At 41.5% G+C, this 21,247-nt stretch overlaps 1 protein-coding gene across 1 annotated transcript in view; it reads right to left on the bottom strand.

The window, feature by feature from the left end:
• Positions 1-21,247, bottom strand: part of ATRN (attractin) — an 868,210-nt gene that overhangs the window by 467,558 nt on the left and 379,405 nt on the right. The window contains exon 20 of the mRNA XM_053700335.1: positions 9,067-9,119. Within this exon, the coding sequence (XP_053556310.1) occupies positions 9,067-9,119 (53 nt within the window). The remainder of the gene's footprint in view (positions 1-9,066; positions 9,120-21,247) is intronic.

The raw sequence follows: 21,247 nt of genomic DNA, 5'->3' as shown, positions 1-21,247 counted from the left end.
GACACCCCAACACACCAGATCTTTAAATGCCTCCCGAGATGAGAAAAAAAGAAAAGCAGGAAAAATAAAGCACAGCAAAAAAGTACAAAACAAGCAAAGCCGCCAAATGAACAAGAAGAAAGTATGGGCTCATGGACTCTCACCATCATGAAAGAAATGGCCTGAACAAAAGACTGAACATCTGGCAGAACTACCAGACGTTTATGCAGAAGAATAGACGGTGCAGAAATCTGACCCTTCAAAGTACTGACTGACAAAGCCTTCTCCCGGCCCTTCTGAAGAAAAGCCAAATTTCGAGTAACCCTTACTTTGTTGTTCCGAGAAAAACCCTTTGAATCACACCAATAAAGATATTTACACCATACCCTATGGTAAATTCTGCGAGTAACTCTTTTACGAGCCTGAAGCATAGTATCTATGACTTTCTAAGAGAAGCCACGTCTAGCCAAACTTAAACGTTCAATCACCAGTCAGCTTCAGAGAAACTAGATTTGGATGAAGAAAGAGACCCTGAAGTATAAGATCCTTCCTGAAAGGTAACCTCCACGGCAGAAGAGATTTCATCGTCACTAGATACACGAACCAGATCCTGCGAGGCCATGCAGCAGCTATGATAATCACAGAAGCTCTCTCCTGCTTGATGCAAGCAATTACTTGTGGAAGCAATGCAAACGGAGGAAACAGGTATGCTAGATTGAAGCTAGAAGGAACCGCTAGAACATCTACCAGAATGGCTTGAGGATCTCTTGACCTTGAACTGTACTTTGGAAGCTTGGCGTTTTGACGAGATGCCATGAGATCCAACTTCGGAACCCCACACCTGAGAGGAGTTATTGTGAAAACCTCTGGGTGGAGAGCCCACTGTCCAGGATGAAAAGTCTGCCTGCTCAGAAAATCCGCCTCCCAGTTGTCACCCCTGGTATGTGGATGGCAGAGAGATGGCAATCGTATGACTCCGCCCACTGGAGAATGCGAGTCACCTCCTTCATTTCCAAGGAACTCAGAGTTCCACCCTGGTGGTTGATGTAGGCCACCAAGATGATGTTGTCCGACTGAAATCTGATAAATCAGACCAAAGCTAGTTGAGGCCAAGCTACTAAAAGCATTGAAAATTGCTCTCAACTCCAAGATGTTTATTGGAAAAGACAACGACTCCGAAGTCCTCAGACCCTGTGCTTTTAAGAAACCCCAAACCGCTCCCCAGCCCAACAGGTCGGGGTCCGTGGTCACAATCACCCAGAAAGGCCTCAGGAAGCATGGGCCCTGAGACAGATGGTTCTGTGAAATCCACCACGAGAGAGACTCTTGTTGGGGAATCCAAATTTATCTTCTTTGAAAGACTCTTGATGGGGAATCCAAATTTATCTTCTTCTAAAGAGTGGTCCCCGTTCCATTGACTGAGCATGCATAGTTGCCGAGGTCTCAGATAAAACCGAGCAAAAGGAATGATGTCCATGGAGGCAACCATCAGTCCAATCACCTGCATGCATTGAGCCACAGATGGACAAATAAACTGGAGAGAGAGGCAAGAAACATGAAGTTTGGATTTTCTGATGTGCGTGGCTGCAGTTGTGTGGCTGTATCAGGGACTCAGGTATGTGGAAGAGACTTTGACATGGTACCTGGGCGTGTCCCATTTGGCCAAATACGGTAACTAACTCTTCCAGTTTTAATCCTAGCTGAGAGCTTGTGAGCGAGAGCTGGACTTTTTGTGTGTGTGTGTGCTGCAGTGTCTGTTTCTGTAATTCACCCTATGGACTTGCACCCAGGCAGGCCCGGGGTTAACTGCCTGTGACTCTATAAATAGTGTAGCTTTATATGACTGTGATAGCAACCAAAGCTGAACCTGTTTATGGGTCATGGGATGTGTACCCGGTCCGGATGTGCTGTCCTTTCTCCTTGTTTTGCCTGATCAAACTTGGAAGAGGAAGACTTCTGTCCCTTAAAGTTACGAAAGGAACTAAAATTAGAATTCTGGCAACCCTTAGGCCTAGTTTTTTTATCCTGAGGTAGGAAAGAACCCTTTCCACCTGTAATGTCAGAAATTATTTCTGCCAGACCTGGATCAAACAAGGTCTTACCCTTATAAGGCAAAGATAAAAGCTTGGACTTGGATGTAACATCTACAGACCAAGATTTTAACTACAGAGCTCTGCGAGCTAAAATAGTAAAACCAGAAATCTTAGCACCCAGTCTAAGAACATGCATGTTGGCATCACAAATAAAGGTATTGGCTAGCTTGAGAGCCTTGATCCTGTCTTGATCTCCTCTATAGTAGTCTCCTCTAGGATAAGATTAGATAAGTCATTGCACCAATAAGATGCTGCCCCTGCAACTGTAGCAATACTAGCAACAGGTTGCCACTGTAATGCCTGATGAATGTACATCTTCAAAAAACCTCAAGCTTCTTATCCATGGGATCCTTGAAAGAAGTACTATCTTCAATAGGAATAGTAGTTCTCTCAGAGTAGAGATAGCTTCCTCTACCTTGGGAACCTTGAGCCACGAATAGCATCAGCGACAGGAAACTTCTTTTTAAAAACAGGGGACAGGGAAAAAGAAATCCCTGGTTTATCCCATTCCCGAGTTATGATATCTGCCATACAGCCTGGAACTGGAAACACTTCCACAGATGAGGGTACATCATATACCCTATTAAGCTTACTAGTCCTCTTTGGATTCTCCGCAGATGCGTCTGATTCTTCCAAAGTAGCAAGAACCTCCTTCAAAAGAACTTGGTGTTCTAACTTAAATCTGAAATTAATCTCCTCTGAATCTGCAGAATTGGTCACTACAGTATCCGAATCTGACAATCCCCCCTCAGAAGCCACTGAAGAATCATTATCCTCATAACTGAGAGAAACTGGCTAATGCAGCCTTAGCAGAGTCTGCCTTACCAACATCAATATGATTAGATTTCCTCTTAAGCTTACCAGAAACCTCTGGAAAGGCTGATAAAGCTGCGGAAACAGCAGAAGTAATATGTGCAGTGAAATCCCCAGGTAAAAAAACACCTCAGGAGGTTGTTTAGACTAGAGGAACCATAGGGCACTGCATGTGAAGCTTCGGGAAGCTTGAGGGGAAAGCTAAGGAGTAGCTAGGATAACACTATCCTGAGAGACAGGAGGCTCAGGGAGAGACATCTTATCTTTAAACATTACAGTTTTATTTAATCATGAATAACAAAACTGTACAGGGGGAATGATCTTAGCCTCCAAACACAATAAGCATTTTTCAAACACTTCATCTCTGAGCCCCAATGAAATAGGATGCCTTCTTCACATATAAGCAGTGCCCCTAAAACAGTATTCAAATGCTTTCCACAAGGATTTAACCTGTATAGTGCCAGTACCTTCTAACCTAGAAGGGAAAGCACTTAACTGTGGATCCTGCTCTGTCAGACAGGAGCCGTTTTCTGAGGTGTGGCAGCTTCTCCACTTCTACCAGGGACCTATAGAAAGGAAAGAACAGAGTAACCAACCCTGGCTTTCTATAATAGGGGTAGCAATAATGTTAGAAGTTAAGCAAAGACCACCTCGACAATCTTCTAACTGCTAATAGCCACCATTACTCTTACTAAAGAGATTGACATGGACACAGCTAGACCCCCAGTCCTTGCTTGCAGGGAAAAGTACCCATAAAAGGATTAAAAAAATCTCCAGACACTATCTTTGCCATCCTCGCGTGATCAAGGCAAAGATAATGACTGGGGGTTATGGGTAAGGGAAGTAATACTTAACAGCTCTGCTGGGGTGCTCTTTGCCACCTCCTGCTGGCCAGGAGTGAATATCCCACAAGTAATTAGAGTGTTTCGTGGACTCTCCATGCCATAGGAAAGAAATTAAATAGTTTTTTTTGTTGTGGTGGTTAATAACATTTTTATTGAGGTTTTGCTCAATAAAAAGAGACATACAATAAATGTCAAAACACAAATGACAACATTGTCATGAAAAATATTGCAATTATATAAACAATAAGCAAATGATTATTCAAACATGAGCATCTGATACCTCCATTTTGTAGTTATGGTTGCTTTCATGAATGACTAATGAGCAGGCAGCTTATGGACGCTATGATATTGGCAACACTGGTGAGGCATGTTAGTGAAAATGAAGACCCAGTTGGATCTAATGACACTTAGTAAGTATCTAAGAGATTTATCAGCGGGTTAGCACCGCTTGAGGTAATATAAAATAAGTGGAAAATAGGAATATAGTTAACTATCGAATATTGAGTTGAATGTAGCCCCACCAGGGGTACATGTTAGCATGGTTGGGGGGTTGGGGTGTTAATGCAATGTAGCATAGCATACTTGTTGCCGACTATTAGGTGTAGTTATGTTAATCATATCAACGACCCTCTTGGGTCTAATGGCTTTTAGTAGAAGTATAAGTATGGTCTTGTATAATAACAGTGAACCACATACTGGTGTTATGTTAATTCTAGTTTTTCAATGTGCGAGCAACATTTAAAATAATGTAACATTGAAGGATTAAAATATATATATATATATATATATATATATATACACACATACACACAGTCTCTTATGTACCAAGAGATAATATGAAACACATAAGGTCTCAACAGCATGGTGAAGTAGCACCTTGATTTCTTGTTAGGAACTATGTTGGAAATATAAAGAAGATAGTGCTGGTATCGCATTATAGCTTGCCATATGACTATAGCTTAAATACCCATGAAATTTAGGGATCAGGGAAAATTATCCAAATCTTGGATGTATGAGATTAAGCCTATAGGGCTCAAGAATAATACAGAGAATATAATAAACAATATTGGCAAAACAAAATATCCCACAGAAATAGTATCCTCCTCCATCATGGTCTCAGCTATCAAACATTTAACCATATTAAAACATTTAGTAGACAACACAATACATCTAACTAGGACACAGTAGTACTCCGAGAAACAGTAAACTAATGTCCACTGCAAAAAGAGACATCCCATACTGAAGACTTTCACATGGGTATCACGCTTACCCACTTAGCTAAAGTAGTTTAAGAGTCAATAAGTGATGTGCATTATCAAGCTAGACCCTTGAAATAGTGTAGTATCAGCCATCACCCTGTATGTATTCTCTATGAATTGGTAGTAGCTGCAACAATGGGGAGTTTAATGGGTGGAAGCTGCACAATATACATAAAATAGTACAACATCAAATAGATTGAGATATGGAAACTAAGTACATTGCTGAGAGTAAGTTACAGAATAGGTTCCATGTATATCCCGAGTTTCAGAATGCTATAAGGGTTACAAAACCAAATTGGGAATACTCTATAATGGGTAGGAGTCATCCTGACCAAGGTGCAAAGAAATGTAAGATAAGAGCGTGTATATCATATGTAGCAAGGGGACCCTGACACCACACTACTTACTTAATGGGACTAAGGGTTGCTTATGGACAAATACTGTACCAAATACCTAAGCATATATGGTGAATGCTAATGGTTATGGTGAGAGGGAGGGAAGCGTGATATGTGCCATAGGTGTCTCAGAATAACTGTGGTAAATGTAGTGAAAAGAACTGTCTAAAGGTTAAACAAACATAAAACAGGAAAGTCTATGAGCATATAAATAATAGCCCCATTCTTTATGATATATTAAGCGCTGGTAGTCTATCCCACTCCTACCCTTACACAGTACACCTCCATTAATGGTTGTGAGCTCCTTTCTGAAGACAATTCCTTCATGAAATACGCTGCTCTTTCTATCTGATGATTCATTAAGTTGTCACAGAACCTAAATGCACTCCGGATTATGTTGCTACCGGCATAAGAGAGGTTGAGCCAACATTGTAAGCTGTCCCAGAGTGACGCCTCTAAGGTTTGCAAAGAACCCACAGACACAAGAACTCTGTACTGTTCATCTGTTTTGTCAAAAACATCTGATTTTGGCCCCTGTGGTAATAAGCTCTCTCCGTTCCGGTCCTGCGATAAGCTCATACTCTCCTTGTTGCATGTACTGCTTTTTAGATGCGCAATACAAGGCAATATCTCCGCTGTCTAATAGGTAATCTGCGCTGTTGGTGTGTTGATCTTCGATAAGTACTGTGGCGTAAGGAGTGCCAACTACAGTTTTTAGAGTGTCGACTATGACTGCCTGTTGATGGAGCCGAGCGCAGATTGTTTTCAAGAGAGAAGTTACCAGCTCCATGATGTAAAGATCAAACTTGAGCAGGTGTTAATGTATAAAACGTTGACCCCACAGATGTTCCAGAGTATAGAGTGTCTATCTGTATTGTGTACAGATGGATGCTGCCAAAATCCGTTGTTCCGGGAAAACTTATGTGCATACACGTGCTACCTTAAGCTGTTTGGGGCATCCGGTGTAACACAGCAGCGACGTGTCAATGCTTACGCGACTCAGGACAGATATTCCTCTCAATGCACAATTAGGTCGGTAGGTTTACTGCTGTATCAACTGTCGGTTCTGGACCTCCAGTGTATTAGTAGTCTGGCTCATTGTGCATAATTTGCGTACCGGCGTGTTAGGCCAGAAGCCTCCGCATCCATTACACATTGCAATTTGACTCAGTATTCGCCCATTTCGACTAGTGTGTTTTTCGCAGCCATTTAGTGTGTAATTGGGGCTTCTGTATTGTCCTGTTACCTCCACTTTAGCTCTTACACTTTAGATGCACCAGTTTGCTACATAATAATTTAGAATATTAAGAACAGGCAAGTATCTAAACTTAGATGGCAGCACAGAAATACAGCATAACAGACACAGAAAGGGTTAAACACCCTCAGGAGAACACACTTATTGGCACAATCTAAGACTGAAGTCAGAACAAAATTTGGGTACTGTCTCTAAGTGAAAAAAAACACTTAGAAAGGCTAGACCCCAGAAAGTAATAGAGTAAACTTACTCTGCTAAAAAAAAAATAAAAAAAAATAAAAAAAATCTTGAAGAAAACTTCTCCTCAGACACCTAAACCTCACCTCCTCCTTGCACAACAGGCAAAGAGAATGACTGGGGGATTGTGGGTAGGGGAGTGATATTTAACAGCTGAAAACAAGCTCCACAGTTTTGGAAATGATCATGATCATCTGAAAATCTACTTAGACTGAGTACTAAACACATTTAAAGAGACAGTACCTCAATTTTACTGTAAATGTGTACAAGTGCACAAAAGTGCCTAAAACTGTATGGTGTATGCAACTATGTCCCCCGGGCTATGTTAATCATGTGTACATGCTCATGTTAGTAGCCTGTGGGCTATGTCAGTGCAAGTTCTGTGACTATCAAGCTGCAGGAGACCTGCTTCCAGTAGAAGAGCGCAATCAATGTAGCATGTACTGACACAGAATCAAAGGGAGGAGCATCCTGACGCCCCAACAGGAGGAGACTGCAAGACCAGTCCCAGCAACACCTGTGCAATGCAAGTAACATACTCCCACAGGAGAATTACTCTCCCTGCCAATGTTTTCTTTTACGCCCCTCTATGGCTGCTATTCCATCACCATCCTGCTTGCTGGAGGCAAAAAAAATAAAGGAATCATGGGAACCTGAGAGAGATTAAACACTGTTGTGTGCTGGGTTTTGCCTATTCCTGTAGCTTGTGGACTTTCAGAAATGTAATTGTCCTGAGCAGAACCACCCAGAAGCTTATTGCCAGGACAACTGTCATTGCTCATTTAAAGGGACATAATTCTCATATGCTAAATCATTTGAAAGTGATGCAGTATAACTGTAAAAAGCTGACAAGAAAATATAATCTGAGCATCTCTATGTAAAAAAAAATGTCTTCAGCTCACAAAAATAAGTGCTCTGGTAACAGTTATACTTCAGCTGCTGTCCAGCTGCATAAAAAAAAAGTGCTGAGGTAATACTTTGCATTTGCTGTGATGTCATGAGCTTTCATAGAACTTAGATAAACTGAATAGGAAAATAACATGACTGTGCCTGCACATGACAGATGCACAATCCCTTGCAAGTCCTGGGACAAGTATCCTCACTGGCTGCTTAAAGTCTCTTTGAATACATAGGAAATTTGAGGTAAAATATCTGCCTTTTTTACATAGAGATGAGCAGGTGATATTTTCTAGTCAGCTTATTAGAGTTATGAAGCATCAGTTTCATGTCAATGTAATGCACCACTGGGCAATGAAGTCTGCTGTGATTTCCATAATGGTGAGGACAAATTTAGATGTGTGCATTCAAAAACAAAATGTTTAACATAAATTACTTCTCTATAGGTGTAAAATAGGACAATGTGATACATTGTACCTATATTCTTTTTTGCTCCATTTTGTTCCCTTTAGGAAAGAAATGGAGCAAAGTGGTAAAATGAACTTATAATTTATTTTGAATATCCTTTATTTTCAGTGACTTGAGACCTGATGCTAAATGAGTAACCACAAAAAAACTTGTAAATACTTACATGATGTTACCAGTTATAAGGATTTTAAATGAACATTAAACATTTGCCAACTTTAGGTAGTGTTATCAACAAAGTAAAAGGCATCTTAAAAGTACTTGACCCATTAAAATAAGAGCATATGGTAAGAACTGAAACGGATGTTAAAAATACCAGAGAAGGACTAACAGACACCATACACCCAAAGGGTTTCAATAAAATTGATGTGGAGCCATTTCTCTACATATCTTTCATATAATGAACAGTTTTAGTAAAGAAACTGAATAAAGTTAACCTTTTCCTCTTCTTAAACCTGATTGGGGGTGGGAAAAGATCACGAACTGTTGTGTTATGTTTAAGTAACAGATTAAAACATATCTTAAGTATGTTTTTATTGTGTGGGTAGAATATTTGCTTTTTAACGGAATAGGGGTTCCAAAACATCCATTATTTTTGGTTTTGGTGAAGGGGGCACTGCACAGTGTGAGCCTTCTACCAATTTATATATCCAGAAGACATGAGCCTGACAAGGTGAGCGAGGTTACCAATATGTGACTCAACATAGGGGTGGGTGATATCTAATTAACGTAGTGTCATGGCAAGAAAGCGACACTGCCAACATTGTTATTTATCATAATTCTGAAACAAAATATATCAATAAATGTAGGGAAAACATGCATACTCACAATAACATGTTCCTTTCAATGGGTTCCCTTGATATCGGTTTTCAACTTCACACCTAGGATAAAATAAAAAGTTTACAATCTTGCAGCCTGTAATAGCAGCAAAATTACACACACACACAATATACATATACAAACACTATACATACATATATAAATATATATATATATATACACACACACACATATATATATATATATATATATATATATATATATATATATATATATATATATATATATATATATATATATATATATACACACACACTTTGCATGCATTCACTCCCTTGGCCGTAGCTCATCCGGTGCCTGGGTGACTCCTTAAGTCACATGTACAAAGTAATCCAAGAAAGGGCACTCACAGGGTTTGACTGTATAAAAAACAATATTCATACAATTCATCATAGTTTACGTTTCAGCTACGCATCTAGCCTTTTTCAAGACAATCTAAAAAACATAATTTATGTAAGAATTTACCTGATAAATTCATTTTTTTCATATTGGCAAGAGTCCATGAGCTAGTGACGTATGGGATATACATTCCTACCAGGAGGGGCAAAGTTTCCCAAACCTCAAAATGCCTATAAATACACCCCTCACCACACCCACAATTCAGTTTAACGAATTGCCAAGAAGTGGGGTGATAAGAAAGGAGCGAAAGCATCAACAAGGAATTGGAATAATTGTGCTTTATACAAAAAAACCATAACCACCATAAAAAGGGTGGGCCTCATGGACTCTTGCCAATATGAAAGAAATGAATTTATCAGGTAAATTATGTTTTCTTTCATGTAATTGGCAAGAGTCCATGAGCTAGTGAAGTATGGGATAGCAAATACCCAAGATGTGGAACTCCACGCAAGAGTCACTAGAGAGGTAGGGATAAAAATAAAGACAGCCAATTCCGCTGAAAAAATAATAAACGACCCAAATTAAAAGTTTTAATCATATAATGAAAAAAACTGAAAAACATAATTTATGTAAGATCTTACCTGATAAATTCATTTCTTTCATATTAGCAAGAGTCCATGAGCTAGTGACGTATGGGATATACATTCCTACCAGGAGGGGCAAAGTTTCCCAAACCTCAAAATGCCTACAAATACACCCCTCACCACACCCACAAATCAGTTTAACGCATAGCCAAGAAGTGGGGTGATAAGAAAAAAGTGCGAAAGCATAAAAAAAATAAGGAATTGGAATAATTGTGCTTTATACAAAAAAAATCATAACCACCACAAAAAAGGGTGGGCCTCATGGACTCTTGCTAATATGAAAGAAATGAATTTATCAGGTAAGTTCTTACATAAATTATGTTTTCTTTCATGTAATTAGCAAGAGTCCATGAGCTAGTGACGTATGGGATAATGAATACCCAAGATGTGGATCTTCCACGCAAGAGTCACTAGAGAGGGAGGGATAAAATAAAGACAGCCAATTCCGCTGAAAAATAATCCACACCCAAAACAAAGTCTTAATCTTATAATGAAAAAAACATAATTTATGCTTACCTGATAAATTCCTTTCTCCTGTAGTGTAGTCAGTCCACGGGTCATCCATTACTTATGGAATATTTCTCTTCGTAACAGGAAACTGCAAGAGAATTACCCAGCAGAGCTTGCTATATAGCTCCTCCCCTCACCTGTCATACTCAGTCATTCGAGAAAGCATACGAGAAAGGAGGAACCATTGGGTACAGTGGTGACTGGAGTTTAATTAAAATTTAGACCTGCCGTAAAAACAGGGCGGGCCATGGACTGACTACACTACAGGAGAAAGGAATTTATCAGGTAAGCATAAATTATGTTTTCTCCTGTTAAGTGTAGTCAGTCCACGGGTCATCCATTACTTATGGAATACCAATACCAAAGCTAAAGTACACGGATGAAGGGAGGGACAAGGCAGGAACATTAAACAGAAGGAACCACTGCCTGAAGTACCTTTCTCCCAAACACAGCCTCCGAGGAAGCAAAAGTGTCAAATTTGTAAAATTTTGAAAAAGTGTGAAGCGAAGACCAAGTCGCAGCCTTGCAAATCTGTTCAACAGAGGCCTCATTTTTAAAGGCCCAGGTGGAAGCCACAGCTCTAGTAGAATGAGCTGTAATCCTTTCAGGAGGCTGCTGTCCAGCAGTCTCATAGGCTAATCGTATTATGCTACGAAGCCAAAAAGAGAGAGAGGTAGTCGAAGCCTTTTGACCTCTCCTCTGTCCAGAATAAACGACAAACAGGGAAGAAGTTTGACGAAAATCCTTAGTTGCCTGCAAATAGAATTTCAGGGCACGGACTACGTCCAGATTATGCAAAAGTCGTTCCTTCTTTGAAGAAGGGTTAGGACACAGAGATGGAACAACAATCTCTTGATTGATATTCTTGTTAGTAACTACCTTAGGTAAGAACCCAGGTTTAGTACGCAGAACTACCTTGTCTGAATGGAAAATCAGATAAGGAGAATCACAATGTAAGGCAGATAACTCAGAGACTCTCCGAGCCGAGGAAATAGCCATCCAAAACAGAACTTTCCAAGATAACAACTTGATATCAATGGAATGAAGGGGTTCAAATGGAACGCCTTGAAGAACATTAAGAACTAAGTTTAAGCTCCACAGCGGAGCAACAGACTTAAACACAGGCTTAATCCTAGTTAAAGCCTGACAGAAAGCCTGAACGTCTGGAACTTCAGCCAGACGTTTGTGTAGAAGAATAGACAGAGCAGAAATCTGTCCCTTTAACGAACTAGTAGATAAGCCCTTTTCTAAACCCTCTTGTAGAAAGGACAATATTCTAGGAATCCTAACCTTACTCCATGAGTAACTCTTGGATTCGCACCAATGTAAATATTTACGCCATATTTTATGGTAAATTTGTCTGGTAACAGGCTTCCTAGTCTGTATTAAGGTATCAATAACCGACTCCGAGAAACCACGCTTTGATAGAATCAAGCGTTCAATCTCCATGCAGTCAGCCTCAGAGAAATTAGATTTGGATGTTTGAAAGGACCCTGAATTAGAAGGTCCTGTCTCAGAGGCAGAGACCACGGTGGACAGGACGACATGTCCACTAGGTCTGCATACCAGGTCCTGCGTGGCCACGCAGGCGCTATCAGAATCACCGAAGCTCTCTCCTGTTTGATCTTGGCAATCAAACGAGGAAGCATTGGGAATGGTGGAAACACATAAGCCATGTTGAAGACCCAAGGGGCTGTCAGAGCATCTATCAGCACCGCTCCCGGGTCCCTGGACCTGGATCCGTAACAAGGAAGCTTGGCGTTCTGACGAGACGCCATGAGATCCAGATCTGGTTTGCCCCAACGACGAACCAGTTGAGCAAAGACCTCCGGATGAAGTTCCCACTCTCCCGGATGAAAAGTCTGGCGACTTAGAAAATCCGCCTCCCAGTTCTCCACGCCTGGGATGTAGATCGCTGACAGGTGGCAAGAGTGAGACTCTGCCCAGCGAATTATCTTTGAGACTTCCAACATCGCTAGGGAACTTCTGGTTCCCCCTTGATGGTTGATGTAAGCCACAGTCGTGATGTTGTCCGACTGAAATCTGATGAACCTCAGAGTTGCTAACTGAGGCCAAGCTAGGAGAGCATTGAAGATTGCTCTTAACTCCAGAATATTTATTGGGAGGAGTTTCTCATCCTGAGTCCATAATCCCTGAGCTTTCAGGGAATTCCAGACTGCTCCCCAGCCTAGAAGGCTGGCGTCTGTTGTTACAATCGTCCAATCTGGCCTGCGAAAGGTCATCCCCTTGGACAGATGTGGCCGAGAGAGCCACCATAGAAGAGAATCTCTGGTCTCTTGATCCAGATTTAGTGGGGGGGACAAATCTGAGTAATCCCCGTTCCACTGACTTAGCATGAACAATTGCAGCGGTCTGAGATGCAGGCGCGCAAATGGTACTATGTCCATTGCCGCTACCATTAAGCCGATTACTTCCATGCACTGAGCTACTGACGGGTGTGGAATGGAGTGAAGGACACGGCAAGCATTTAGAAATTTTAATAACCTGGCTTCTGTCAGGTAAATTTTCATCTCTACAGAATCTATAAGAGTCCCTAGAAAGGGAACTCTTGTAAGTGGTAATAGAGAACTCTTTTCCACGTTCACCTTCCACCCATGCGACCTCAGAAATGCCAGAACTATCTCTGTATGAGACTTGGCAGTTTGAAAACTTGACGCTTGTATCAGAATGTCGTCTAGGTACGGAGTCACCGCTATGCCTCGCGGTCTTAGTACCGCCAGAAGTGATCCTAGAATTTTTGTAAAGATTCTTGGAGCCGTAGCTAATCCGAAGGGAAGAGCTACAAACTGGTAATGCCTGTCTAGGAAGGCAAATCTCAAATACCGGTAATGGTCCTTGTGAATCGGTATGTGAAGGTAGGCATCCTTTAGGTCCACCGTGGTCATGTACTGACCCTCTTGGATCATGGGAAGGATGGTTCGAATAGTCTCCATTTTGAATGATGGAACTCTTAGAAATTTGTTTAGTATTTTTAAGTCCAAGATTGGTCTGAAGGTTCCCTCTTTTTTGGGAACCACAAATAGATTTGAATAGAATCCCTGCCCGTGTTCCGTCCGCGGAACTGGGTGGACTACCCCCATTAGTAAGAGGTCTTGTACACAGCGTAGAAACGCCTCTTTCTTTGTTTGGTTTGCTGATAACCTTGAAAGATGAAATCTCCCCCGTGGAGGAGAAGTCTTGAAGTCCAGGAAATATCCCTGGGATATGATCTCCAACGCCCAGGGATCCTGGACATCTCTTGCCCAAGCCTGGGCGAAGAGAGAAAGTCTGCCCCCCACTAGATCCGTTTCCGGATAGGGGGCCCTCTCTTCATGCTGTCTTGGGGGCAGCAGCAGGTTTCTTGGCCTGCTTGCCCCTGTTCCAGGACTGGTTAACTTTCCAGCCCTGCCTGTAACGAGCAACAGCTCCTTCCTGCTTTGGAGCAGAGGAAGTTGATGCTGCTCCTGTCTTGAAGTTACGAAAGGCACGAAAATTAGACTGTTTGGCCTTTGATTTGGCCCTGTCCTGAGGTAGAGCATGGCCCTTACCTCCCGTAATGTCAGCAATAATTTCTTTCAAGCCGGGCCCGAATAAGGTCTGCTCTTTGAAAGGAATATTAAGCAATTTAGATTTAGAAGTCACGTCAGCTGACCAGGATTTAAGCCATAGCGCTCTGCGCGCTTGGATGGCGAATCCGGAGTTCTTAGCCGTAAGTTTTGTTAAATGCACAACGGCATCAGAAACAAATGCGTTAGCTAGCTTAAGTGTTTTAAGCTTGTTCATTATTTCATCCAATGGAGCTGAGCGAATGGCCTCTTCCAGAGACTCAAACCAGAATGCTGCCGCAGCAGTGACAGGCGCAATGCATGCAAGGGGCTGTAAAATAAAACCTTGTTGAACAAACATTTTCTTAAGGTATCCCTCTAATTTTTTTATCCATTGGATCTGAAAAGGCACAACTATCCTCCACCGGGATAGTGGTACGCTTAGCTAAAGTAGAAACTGCTCCCTCCACCTTAGGGACCGTCTGCCATAAGTCTCGTGTGGTGGCGTCAATAGGAAACATTTTCCTAAATATGGGAGGAGGGGTAAAAGGCACACCAGGTCTATCCCACTCCTTGCTAATAATCTCTGTAAGCCTTTTTGGTATAGGAAATACGTCAGTACACACCGGCACCGCATAGTATTTATCCAACCTACATAATTTCTCTGGAATTGCAACCGTGTTACAATCATTCAGAGCTGCTAATACCTCCCCTAGCAATGTGCGGAGGTTCTCTAGCTTAAATTTAAAATTGGAAATCTCTGAATCCAGTCTCCCTGGATCAGATCCGTCACCCACAGAATCAAGCTCTCCGTCCTCACGTTCTGCAAACTGTGACGCAGTATCTGACATGGCTCTCATCTCATCCGCGCGCTCTATCCTTAACCCAGAGCTATCGCGCTTGCCTCTTAAATCTGGCAACTTAGATAATACTTCTGTAATAACAGTAGCCATGTCTTGCAAAGTGATTTGTAAGGGCCTCCCTGATGTACTTGGCGCCACAAAATCACGCACCTCCTGAGCGGGAGGCGCAGGTACTGACACGTGAGGAGAGTTAGTCGGCATAACTTCCCCCTCGTTGTCTGGTGATAATTTCTTTACATGTAAAGATTGACTTTTATTCAAATTAGCATCAATGCAATTGGTACACAAATTTCTATTGGGCTCCACATTGGCCTTTAAACAGAGTGAACAAAGAGATTCATCTAAGTCAGACATGTTTAAACAAACTAGCAATGAGACTAGCAAGCTTGGAAATACTTTTCAAAATTAATTTACAAGCAATATAAAAAACGTTACTGTGCCTTTAAGAAGCACAGAAAAACTGACACAGTTGAAATAACAATGACCAAAATAGTTATAGCAACCAAATTTTCACAGTAAATGTATTAAGTTAGCAAAGGATTGCACCCACCAGCAAATGGATGATTAACCCCTTAGTACCCAAAAATGGATAACAATTATATAATTAACGTTTTTCTCACAGTCAAATACACTGTCACAGGACTACTGTGACTGATTACCTCCCTCAAAATGGATTTTAAAGACCCCTGAGCTCTCTAGAGACGATCTGGATCATGGAGGATGAAGTAGACAGATTGTGACTGAATTTTTACTGCGCAAAAAAGCGCTAAAATAGGCCCCTCCCACTCAAATTACAACAGTGGGGAAGCTCAGAAACTGTTTCTATGCAGAAAACAAAAATGGCCATGTGGTAAAAATCAAGCCCTAATAAGTTTTATCACCAAGTACCTCACAAAAAACGATTAACATGCCAGTAAACGTTTTAAACATACATTTGAAAGTTATGTATTATTATTAATAAGCCTGCTACCAGTCGCATTTACTGCAGTTAAGGCTCATACATTATTTCAGTATTTACAGTATTTTCAGAGTCAATTCCATTCCTTAGAAAATACATTCAGTGCACACACACACACACACATCAGCCTGATACCAGTCGCTATCGCTGCATTTAAGGCTGAACTTACTTTACAATGGCATCAGCAGTATTTTCTCAGTCAATTCCATTCCTCAGAAAATAATTTACTGCACATACCTATTTGTTGCAGGGGGGCCCTGCATGCTATTCCCCTTCTCTGAAGTTACCTCACTTTTCCTCAGATGAGAAACAGCCAGTGGGTCTTAGTTACGTCTGCTAAGGCCATAGAAAAAAACCCAGGCAGATTCTTCTTCTAAAGCTGCCTGAGAATAAACAGCACACTCCGGTGCCATTTAAAAATAACAAACTTTTGATTGTAGAAATAAAGCTAAGTTAAAAAACACCACAGATCTCTCACAGCTTCCTATCTGTTAGGCTGCAACAGAATGACTGAGTATGACAGGTGAGGGGAGGAGCTATATAGCAAGCTCTGCTGGGTAATTCTCTTGCAGTTTCCTGTTAGGAAGATAAATATTCCATAAGTAATGGATGACCCGTGGACTGACTACACTTAACAGGAGAAAACTGAAATTATAAGCAGAAGAATCAAACTGAAACAGCTGCCTGAAGTACTTTTCTACCAAAGACTGCTTCTGAAGAAAAAAACACATCAAAACGGTAGAATTTAGTAAAAGTATGCAAAGAAGACCAAGTTGCTGCTTTGCAAATCTGATCAACCGAAGCTTCATTCCTAAATGCCCAGGAAGTAGAGACTGACCTAGTCGAATGAGCTGTAATCCGTTGAGGCGGAGTTCTACCCGACTAAACATAAGCATGATGGCTTTAACCACGATGCCAAAAAAATGGCAGAAGCCTTCTGACCTTTCCTAGAACCAGAAAAGATAACAAATAGACTAGAAGTCTTTCGGAAATCTTTAGTAGCTTCAACATAATATTTCAAAGCTCTAACTACATCCAAAGAATGCAATGAGCTTTCCTTAGAGTTCTTAGGATTAGGACACAATGAAGGAACTACAATTTCTCTACTAATGTTGTTAGAATTCACAACCTTAGGTAAAAATTTAAATGAAGTTCGCAAAACCGTCTTATCCTGATGAAAAATCAGAAAAGGAGACTCACAAGAAAGAGCAGATAATTCAGAAACTCTTCTAGCAGAAGAGATGGCCAAAAGAAACAAAACTTTCCAAGAAAGTAATTTAATATCCAGCGAATGCATAGGTTCAAACGGAGGAGCTTGAAGAGCCCCCAGAACCAAATTCAAACTCCAAGGAGGAGAGATTGACTTAATGACAGGTTTTATACGAACCAAAGCCTGAACAAAACAATGAATATCAGGAAGATTAGCAATCTTTCTGTGAAAAAGAACAGAAAGAGCAGAGATTTGTCCTTTCAAGGAACTTGCAGACAAACCCTTATCCAAACCATCCTGAAGAAACTGTAAAATTCTAGGAATTCTAAAAGAATGCCAGGAAAAATGATGAGAAGAACACCAAGAAATGTAAGTCTTCCAGACTCGATAATATATCTTCCTAGATACAGATTTACGAGCCTGTAACATAGTATTAATTACGGAGTCAGAACTTTACATTTAAAGTGCCAAACCATAGCTGAGTGTCTAAATAAAGGAAAACCTACTTACCAAAAGACACTCATCTACATAAAGTAGATAGCCAAACCAGTACTGAAACGAGAATCAGAGGTAATGGTATATAAGAGTATATCGTCGATCTAAAAAGGGAGGTAGGAGATGAATCTCTACGACCGAAAACAGAGAACCTATTAAATAGATCCCCGTTAGGATGACCATTGCATTCAATAGGTAATACTCCCGGGCTTCAGCATGCTGAGAAGCAAATATCAACATAGAAATCTAGCACAAACTTACTTCACCACCTCCATAGGAGGCAAAGTTTGTAAAACTGAATTGTGGGTGTGGTGGGGGGTGTATTAATAGGCATTTTGAGGTTTGGGAAACTTTGCCCCTCCTGGTAGGAATGTATATCCCATATGTCCCTAGCTCATGGACTCTTGCCAATTACATGAAAGAAACATGATATACATACAAAAATTTATATTCAATCAACAATTACATAAATTACATAAACATTGTGACCAAACCTCATACCTAAAAAATTCAATATAATTCCGTGTGTTACAAGTTGAGAAATAGAACCATTGATGCATCATAGATAGCATGCTATATCTAAATAAATAGGAAAATGATTTGTATTACAATATCATATAGTGAACTTTATTCCATAGTGATTTATTGGGCAACGGTATAGCGATTTGGTACAATAAGGAGTCACATTAGTGAGTGTTTAACATGGGTTCTTACCTGTTGCTGTCGGCTTCAGTAATAGTCTATAACATGTAAAACAGGTTGATTTAGATTACAATGTTTCTTTGGCAACAATACTTTTAACATTAATTGAATTGTATAACAGCATACTTGTTTAACGCTATAGCGACTTGGTTCAATAAGGAGTCAAACCAGTGAGTGTTTATCATGGATTCTAACATGTTGCTTTTAGTGTCATTAACAGCTTATAACATGTAAAAACAGAATTTATGCTTACCTGATAAATTTCTCTCTCTTGTGATGTATCGAGTCCACGGATTCATCCATACTTATGGGATATTCTCCTTCCCTACAGGAAGTGGCAGAGAGAGCACCCACAGCAGAGCTGTCCATATAGCTCCTCCCTTAGCTCCACCCCCAGTAATTCGACCGAAGGCTAGTAAGAAAAAGGAGAAACTATAGGGTGCAGTGGTGACTGAAGTTTTTTAAATAAAAATATACTAACTGTCTTAAATAGACAGGGCGGGCCGTGGACTCGATACATCACAAGAGAAAGAAATTTATCAGGTAAGTATAAATTCTGTTTTCTCTTGTAAGATGTATTGAGTCCACGGATTCATCCATACTTATGGGATACCAATACCAAAGCTTTAGGACACGGATGAAGGGAGGGACAAGACAGGTACCTTAAACGGAAGGCACCACTGCTTATAGAACCTCTCTCCCAAAAATAGCCTCCGAAGAAGCAAAAGTATCAAATTTGTAAATTTTGGAAAAGTATGAAGCGAAGACCAAGTCGCCGCCTTACAAATCTGTTCAACAGAAGCCTCATTTTTAAAAGCCAATGTGGAAGCCACTGCTCTAGTAGAATGAGCAGTAATTCTTTCCAGAGGCTGCTGGCCAGCAGTCTCATAAGCCAAACGGATGAAGCTTTAATGGACTTTGGATTAGAAGGTCCTGCCTCATTGGCAGAGTCCACGGTGGAACAGATGACATGTCCACCAGGTCTGCATACCAAGTCCTGCGTGGCCACGCAGGCGCTATCATTATCACTGAAGCTCTCTCCTGCTTGATTCTGGCAACCAGACGTGGGAGGAGAGGAAACGGTGGAAATACATAAGCCAGATTGAAGGACCAGGGCACTGCTAGAGCATCTATCAGTACCGCCTGGGGATCCCGGGACCTGGACCGTAACAAAGAAGTTTGGCGTTCTGACGGGACGCCATCAGATCCAATTCTGGTGTGCCTCATAGCCGAGTCAGCTGGGCAAATACCTCCGGATGGAGCTCCCACTCCCCCGGATGAAAAGTCTGACGACTTAGGAAATCCACCTCCCAGTTCTCTACCCCTGGGATATGGATTGCTGAGAGATGGCAAGAGTGATCTTCCGCCCATCTGATTATTTTGGTTACCTCCATCATCGCTAGAGAACTCCGTGTTCCTCCTTGATGATTGATATAGGCTACAGTCGTGATGTTGTCCGACTGAAATCTGATGAATTTGGCCGCAGCTAGCTGAGGCCACGCCTGAAGCGCATTGAATATCGCTCTCAGTTCTAGAATGTTTATCGGGAGGAGATATTCCTCCCGAGACCATAAGCCCTGTGCTTTCAGGGATTTCCAAACTGCACCCCAGCCTAGCAGGCTGGCATCTGTCGTTACTATGAGCCACTCTGGCCTGCGGAAACACATTCCCTGAGACAGGTGGTCCTGAGACAACCACCAGAGAAGAGAATCTCTGGTCTCTTGGTCCAGATTCAGTTGAGGAGATAAATCTGCATAATACCCATTCCACTGTTTGAGCATGCATAGTTGCAGTGGTCTGAGGTGTAGGCGGGCATAAGGAACTATGTCCATTGCCGCTACCATGAGTACGATTACCTCCATACACTGAGCCACTGATGGCCGAGGAATGGAATGAAGAGCTTGGCAAGTCATTAAAAGTTTTGATTTTCTGACCTCCGTCAGAAATATTTTCCTTTCTACCAAGTCTATCAGAGTCCCTAGGAAGGAAACTCTTGTGAGAGGGACGAGAGAACTCATTTTTATGTTCACCTTCCACCCGTGAGATCTCAGAAAAGCCAACACGATATCCGTGTGAGACTTGGCTAGCTGGAAAGTCGATGCCTGAATTAAGATGTCGTCTAGATAAGGCGCCACTGCTATAACCCACGGTCTTAGAACCGCCAAAAGGGACCCTAGCACCTTTGTGAAAATTCGGGGAGCCGTGGCCAACCCAAAGGGAAGGGCCACAAACTGGTAATGCCTGTCCAGAAAGGCGAATCTGAGGAATTGATGATGATCTCAGTGAATAGGAATGTGTAGATACGCATCCTTTAAGTCCAAATAGTCTCCATCTTGAAAGATGGTACTCTGAGGAATTTGTTTAGAATTTTGAGATCCAAGATTGGTCTGAAAGTTCCCTCTTTTTTTGGGAACCACAAACAGGTTGGAGTAAAAACCTAGCCCTTTTCCGCTCTTGGAACTGGGCGGATCACTCCCATGGTATGTAGGTCTTCTACACAGCGTAAGAACGCCTCTCTCTTTGTCTGGTTTGCAGACAATTGAGAAATGTGAAATCTCCCCCTTTGGGGGAGTCTTTGAAGTCCAGAAGATATCCTTGGGACACAATTTCTAAAGCCCAGGAATCATGAACATCTCTTGCCCAAGCCTGAGCAAAGAGAGAGAGAGTCTGCCCCCTACTAGATCCTGTCCCGGATCGAGGGCTACCCCTTCATGCTGTCTTAGAGGCAGCTGCAGGCTTCTTGGCCTGTTTACCTTTGTTCCAAGCCTGGTTAGGTCTCCAGACTGACTTGGATTTGACAGAATTCCCCTCTTGCTTTGCTGCAGGGGAAGCTGAAGCGGGACCACCCTTGAAGTTCCGAAAGGAACGAAAATTATTTTGTTTGGTCCTTATCTTATTTGTTT

This window comes from Bombina bombina, chromosome 2 (genome assembly GCF_027579735.1).
Source record: "Bombina bombina isolate aBomBom1 chromosome 2, aBomBom1.pri, whole genome shotgun sequence".
Taxonomy (NCBI): domain Eukaryota; kingdom Metazoa; phylum Chordata; class Amphibia; order Anura; family Bombinatoridae; genus Bombina; species Bombina bombina.
This window is presented reverse-complemented; position numbering and strand designations above follow the sequence as displayed.